Genomic DNA, 6,658 nt, shown 5'->3' with positions numbered 1-6,658 from the left:
TTCAACCTGCCTTCGCTGTCTCTTAAATGTATGGTTGGCTCGTGGCACGATCGGCAATGCCGAAAACCCAGGGTGACCTATATCTTATGTGGATTCACTGCAAAATTATATCTGGATGTGAGTTTGCAACCTCAAACGACAAACCAAACCAAACACTCAGTTCAAGCCATTAACATAATGTGACAAGTGAATTTATTAACAAATTTATAGGTAAACTGGATTGATGATTATTTTTTGCTATAGGTAACTGTGTATCATGGTGACTGTTGAATACTTTTTAAGAAAAAATATAGAGAAAATTAACAAAATGCTTATAAAACAGTGAAATGGTATTTCTTGAAGTACAAAAGTTTATAAATATCTATTTATTTCACAAAAATGACCATATGACCATTAATTTACTAATTTAAAAAACAACTTTATCGAGACCCTTCAATGTGCTAATATACATACCGTAGAAGTTCCGTTCTAAAAAATATCATACATTAATCTACCACCCGTTGCTGACTCACATTAAGACAGGCAGGGAAAGTGGTATGCTTTTCTCTCACTATGCAAATGATAACATGAATCCCCCATTTTTTTATTTTTTTTTTGTTTCAACTCCATCTGTTCTCTGCTCTTTACACCTTTTCTTTTTGGTGACATGAACAAACGACACACACTCAAGATTGATGCAAGTGTGAACTACACAATTTATATAGATAAAAACATCTATACTTACTGAGTTTCAAGTCAGTTGTTAGTAGTGTTACGAAGGAAATCAAAACAAATACAGTGATTGGATTCAAACGACTGCTCTTTCCTCAAATCTACTTTTTTATTTTCCAGTTATGGGCTGTGCGAGGCGCAGTTTTAATGCCTTCATAGTAATTAGATTCAAGCTTTCCTCTATTCCAAGCTTTGACAAATTCTGCAAACAATTCACGTGCTGACTCCGATAACAAATCAGAGAAAAACACATTCTTCTCTTCCTTCAGCCAGGTAGCAAACTCATTATTCTTAGCAAAATAGTCATCACCGGACAATTCTTGAAAATTCTACATTAGAAATAAAGATAAGCCATAAATATCAACGAACCACTAGATATATAACCTCAACAATCAGTTTGGATTAACAAGAAATCATGTTGATCATTTAAGATTAAGAGGTATGGTAGACATGCGGGATGGTCCCAATATGTTTGGGTTTGCGGTGAGTTTGATAGAATCACGGCGTGACTGTGATTTACGCAAAAACTATGCTTTTGAGCTTCAACAAAATCACGGGGACACCGTGATTCCAAACATACACGCAATTTTCAAAATGCGGTCCATGAGGTGCAAGCTCGATAGTAAGAGCTTGGCCTTGTAGCCTCAAGGACGGTTTGTAAAAATGACCATTAATGTCACTTTATTTAAGAAAAAATTTCATCATTCCCAATTTTTTAAAAGAAGTCTTCAAAATAAGAAAAACCTATTTTCTTAAACTGTCAGTTGCAGCATGTAGTTATGAACTAATTTTGTGTTATTTATCTGGATTTTTCACTGTACAAATAACCTGACAAAATAAACAAATTCAGCAGAAAGGCAACACTGGTAAAACAGGATGGAAGAGTGATAAAACAGGATGGAAGAGTTGAATTACCAAATATTCATATAAGTGATTTTTTGTAAAAAAAAATATAACGGCAGCAAACAAGGATCTGATACCAGATATTCAGCATGGCAAGAAGTGATAAAGATTTTTCTTCTGGATGTAGCATTATTAGTAGTAGTATTGGGAACACAACTCACCATGTTTCTTTCGCTTTTGCTGCGTTTACTTTTGTGCTTGTCTTTTAACTTCTTATCTGAAATAACAACAGAATGTCAAATATAAAAATAAAATATCATAACAACGTAAAAATATAATCTCTGAAAAGAGAATTTATACATTTTCCTGCATATGATTATATAAAATTAGCCGGCCCCTGTCAAAGATACAAAAATGGAAATTTTTTGTTGAGAAAGAAAGTATATATTAAGATGGGGGAATGTTAGATACCCAAATTGGCCCTTAGTTCAACATATGGGCCAAATAGACAATTGGTTACAATTTGCATATGTGGCAAATCTGTTAGGGAGGAAACAAAATAATATTAAGGAGAGGGGTAGCAAGTAGGGAAGGCATTTTTGAGTATCATTCTCTTAGAAACCTTATGGTTTGGCAGAGAGAGAAATATCTCTTCTTTGAGGAGCTTCTGCTTTGGGCTTACAGGGGCTATCCTTCTGTAATACAACTATTTTCAATCAATAATATTGTTTCTCTGTTTCTGTTGAGTTTAGGTTCCTATCACAGAAGCACTATATAAGCAATCTTCAGTGCTTGTTAGACAGCCAATGTCAGCTACAGTTGCAGGCAATTGTAGCAGGTAAAATGTGTTTTGAGTTTGCATGTCTCTTGCATCTTTAAGAGAATATCCAGTATACTATCACACCTAACTAACAATGGAAGTTGCAAATACACTTTCCAAAAAATACTATGTTCTTCAAAAGATTAACATTCAAGGCTTATCATCCAACAATAACGGAATTTGAAAACTTCAGTTCAGATACTTTTAATCATGTAGGACAAACCATAGTATGGAAGAAAGATAAATTTGGGAAGATCATTGAGGTAAGTAATATAGAAGGGGGGATGACAAGGGGAGAAAAAGGAAAACCAATGAAATTTCAATTTTAAATCAAAGACAGGTAAACGAGAAAATCAAACTGGATAGCTAAGAAACCTAATTACTACAGAACACTATTAACTCAAATATTGGGAAGAAAACCTACCAATCAGAAATTACCACCTCAATTACAATATATCCCTAACCCATACAAATGTCATTTTATAATCCTTTATAACTTCATTTCTATGACTGAATACTCTGTTGGGATCTCACGTTGACCGGTGATGTGGCCAACGTAATCTTTATAAGGCTTAGACAATCCTTTACTCATTGAGCTAACTTTTGAGGTTGATTTAGACATAAGTCAGATTCTACGATGGTACCAATGTTTGAAGTTTGGGAGACTCTGCTTCCATATCGGAATTGTAACCTCCTTTATCATAGTAAGTCCTAGATTACCTTCAGTGCAGCTACTTGAAGCATATCCCAGTCTTAGAAGTTTGGGTTGAACCTAACTTAAGCCTACAAAATTGACTTAAAGGTGAGAACCTAACTTAACCCGACAAAATCGACTTATAAGGTGATCGATGCCTCCTAATTATAAACACATCTCGGACCATATCTCATTGAATGGGGAACTCTCAACAGTCAACACACTACCCTCATGTCCAAGACTGGACATTTGGAGCATGAGCGACCCGATCATGAGTAGCGTAACAGATCTTAGATATGTTCTGATAAAAAAAAGGGCAGCCGATGCACAAAGCTCCCACATACTCAAGGTCTGGGAAGGGGTCCCACCATTTGCTACATTGTACGCAGCCTCACCCTGTTTTTTACACAAGAGGTTGTTTGCAAGACTTGAACCCGTACCCTTTCAGTCACATACAACTTTACCGTTGCGCCAAGGCTCTCCCTTATCTTAGATATGTTCTGATACTATCTTAAAAATTGAGTTGGACCTAACTCAATCCTACAAAATCGATATGTAAAAAGAAGGATACCTCCTACTTATAAATACATTTTCAGGTCACATCTCATCCAATGAGACTCTCCACACCTAGATTTGTCGGGCAACCTATGTGTGTAGTCTTGCAAATTTGACACTATAAGTGTCCTATACTAGAGGCGAAATGGCGTGTTGAGATCAACTATATGACCAAGTAGACCTTATAACAGTCGGACTATTATCACTCCTTGAGCTTGCTTTTAGGGTTAGTTAAGCCTGACCCATAATCTATAATACCTAGTATATCCAATCAAACATAAAGCAATCACTAATTTTGCCATGGTGTGAAATGATTAGTTTATGATTTGGGCCCCGTTTGGATTGGCTTATTTTGAGCTTATATGGGCTTATCTACTCTCATAAGCCTTTTTAAAGGTGTTTGGGTAAATAAATAAAAATAGCTTATCATAGTTTCATAAGCTGCTTATGCCATATTTTAATAAGCCTAAATTTTCAGCTTACCCTCCGGCTTAACAAGGAGCTTATGAATTTATGTAACCTCCTTCGATTCTCTCTGAATCCACTTTTTCAAAACATATATTTTAATTTTTTTGTTTTTGTTTTTAGAAACAAACATTTATTTTAATTATAATGTTAGTTATCTTTGGCGTGCATGAGTAACAAAATTGCTATATACTTATCTTACCAAAGTAACACACATAACTAAGATTTTTTTTTTTTTGAAGGAAGATTTTTATTATTTTTTTCTTACGTAACAAAATGAAATTGAATAAATAAAACAAACTTAACTTGTGTTTTTTTGGTAACAAATTGTACACTATTATCTTTGATTTTTTTGTTAAATTAAAAATATTTAAAATTTCGATAATTGCTTATGTAATGTCAGATCCAAACACTTCAATTTATGTAAGTACTTTTTAGTGTACATATCCAAACATAAATAGCTTATCAAGTATAAGAGCTTATGATGTAAGCTCTAATGTTATAAGCCCTAATGCCATAAGCATCTATATAAGCTGTTTATCCAAACAGGGCTTCGATACTCAATACATCGATGATTCGAAAGGGAAAGATAGGAATAGGTAACAAGTTGAATTTGCTGTGAAATGGCGCAGGACAAGGATGGCTTATGCAGATTTTTTGTCCCATTAATTTTGGAAATATATTTTATAAACATGTTATTGTTTACGATGGTCAGAAACATTCCTTTCATGTTTTTTCCTTGCTCAAAACCTCAAGCAGTAAGCCTAAAAACGATTTATAGGTAATTGCAAGCCTGGATATTCTACATTATAGAACTGGAAAATGATTGCTTAATGTTTTGATACAAACTTTCTTTTCGCACATCTATATATATATATATATATATATATATATATATAAAAGATTCAAGGAAAATGCCTAGCATGAATTCTACATTCAATTTTACGCACAAAATCAGCATGTCTATCGACTAGATCATTGGAGATCCCAAAACCTCTGCAGTTAGTCTACCTAGCCAGTATCCTCTTGATTCCTAGAAAAACTAGCATAGCCTTACAAAAGTTCTAACTCCTAAGACCCTCCATGTCAAACAGAATACTGATAAATCCTTCAATACCAATGTTCTTTTGTTTAAAATAACTCAGTTAAGTAGAGACATGGTTCTGTTATTATATAAAATAAAGAACCCCAACCTAAACAACATTGCTTACAAACAAATACAAGTTTAAAGTTACCAATTTACAAATGTCTAGGTTGGACATTCTTATTATATTCAGTTCTTCAAGAGTTATTGTAAACATTCCTATGAGACAATCTAATTATGCGTATAAGTCCCATTAACAAAAATGAAATTCAATGACCTGACCTCTAACTAAGTCCTGCAGCTGATACATGATTGGAAAGCAAAGGAACAAAGTACAATTTAATGCTAAAAAATATCAACCAATTAATCATTACTAAATACTGACATAAGCCCTTTTGGTAGCTTATTGCTATAAGTTCTCCAAGATAGCTTATGAAAACAACTTATAGATTGTATTAAAAGCCTTTTGATTTTGTTATAGAAATAAGCACTTAAAGTGCTTAATTAAGCTATGTATGCAAACATATCCTAAGAGTCTGAATCAAATTTAGCTCAATAAATAAATAATCGCCTACTACCTTTATCAGATTTATCTCTGGAATGCTTCTTATCCTTCCTTTTCTCTTTCTTTTCCCTCTTCCTGCTCTTCTTTTCCTCATCATCATCTACAGTTCTCTTCCTCTTGCTTTTCTTCTCATCTGTCACTCAATTTAACACTACTATTAACAATCTATACTAATATCAACAATAGAACTTAGAAAAATCAAATATTCCAATTTAATTTCACTATTTTGAAGAACCAGTGAATCAAATATCACTATTGACTGCAAAAAAGTTCAAATTATCTTGAAAGCTAATTATTTACTTTTAATCAATTACACAGAAAAAGAGTCCGAATGAAAAGGAAAAATAGAAAAAGAAGAAAAAAATTAAGTACCTTCAGATTCGGATTGCGAAGGATAACTTCTCTTTGATTTTCGATCGCTTCCCATCATCGATCCAAAATTGAAACCAAACAAGTGCTCTGCTTGAAGTTGAAGGTTCAAACAAGTGTTCCGATTTTTGACCCGTCTTTGCTCAGGTTTATTGTACAATAATTGACATACGAATAATAAAATGCAATATATAATATATTTATATCTATTAATCTATTAATAAAGGCAATTTTTTTGGTTTGGTGTAGCCTATTTTATACATTCCAGTATTATTCTCTAACTTCCACTTATTATGTAACTTCCAATTTCAACATTTTTTTTTAAATGAAAAGGCAGCAGTTTTAATTTATGGAAGACAACAACTTTTTTTTTTATTATTAAATCAAAGAGAGCACATTCATATCAACTTCCAAAAAATCTCCTCTTAACACATATTTTTGTTCAACTTTAACTTTTCATCAAACCACTAAAAGGATTCATGGCAATTTACTATCCCAAAGTTGCAGGTGATACAAGAAAGTGTACTAAATATTGTTTCTATCTTTTCCTCC

At 33.1% G+C, this 6,658-nt stretch overlaps 1 protein-coding gene across 1 annotated transcript; it reads right to left on the bottom strand.

Annotated features, from left to right (window-relative positions):
- Positions 1 to 436: 436 nt before the first annotated feature.
- On the bottom strand, positions 437 to 6,291 carry LOC25480526 (style cell-cycle inhibitor 1). The gene is made up of 4 exons (XM_013587016.3): positions 6,110 to 6,291; positions 5,751 to 5,870; positions 1,776 to 1,831; positions 437 to 1,040 (listed from the first exon to the last, which is right to left on the bottom strand). Exons 1-4 carry the CDS (start codon positions 6,165 to 6,167, stop codon positions 813 to 815), a joined length of 462 nt encoding a protein of 153 aa, XP_013442470.3. The 5' UTR covers positions 6,168 to 6,291; the 3' UTR covers positions 437 to 812.
- Between the last annotated feature and the right edge of the window lie 367 nt (positions 6,292 to 6,658).

Source organism: Medicago truncatula, unplaced genomic scaffold, assembly GCF_003473485.1.
Source record: "Medicago truncatula cultivar Jemalong A17 unplaced genomic scaffold, MtrunA17r5.0-ANR MtrunA17Chr0c02, whole genome shotgun sequence".
In the NCBI taxonomy this organism is placed as follows: domain Eukaryota; kingdom Viridiplantae; phylum Streptophyta; class Magnoliopsida; order Fabales; family Fabaceae; genus Medicago; species Medicago truncatula.
This window is presented reverse-complemented; position numbering and strand designations above follow the sequence as displayed.

What these genes read in the sequence shown, in the direction of transcription:
- LOC25480526 (XM_013587016.3), bottom strand. Translation starts at nt 6,167, where the DNA reads ATGATGGGAAGCGATCGAAAATCAAAGAGAAGTTATCCTTCGCAATCC. An exon ending in CAGAGATAAATCTGATAAAG is followed by an intron (nt 1,832 to 5,750) that starts GTAGTAGGCGAT and finishes TTGTTATTTCAG; the next exon opens with ATAAGAAGTTAAAAGACAAG. An exon ending in GCAAAAGCGAAAGAAACATG is followed by an intron (nt 1,041 to 1,775) that starts GTGAGTTGTGTT and finishes TTTCTAATGTAG; the next exon opens with AATTTTCAAGAATTGTCCGG.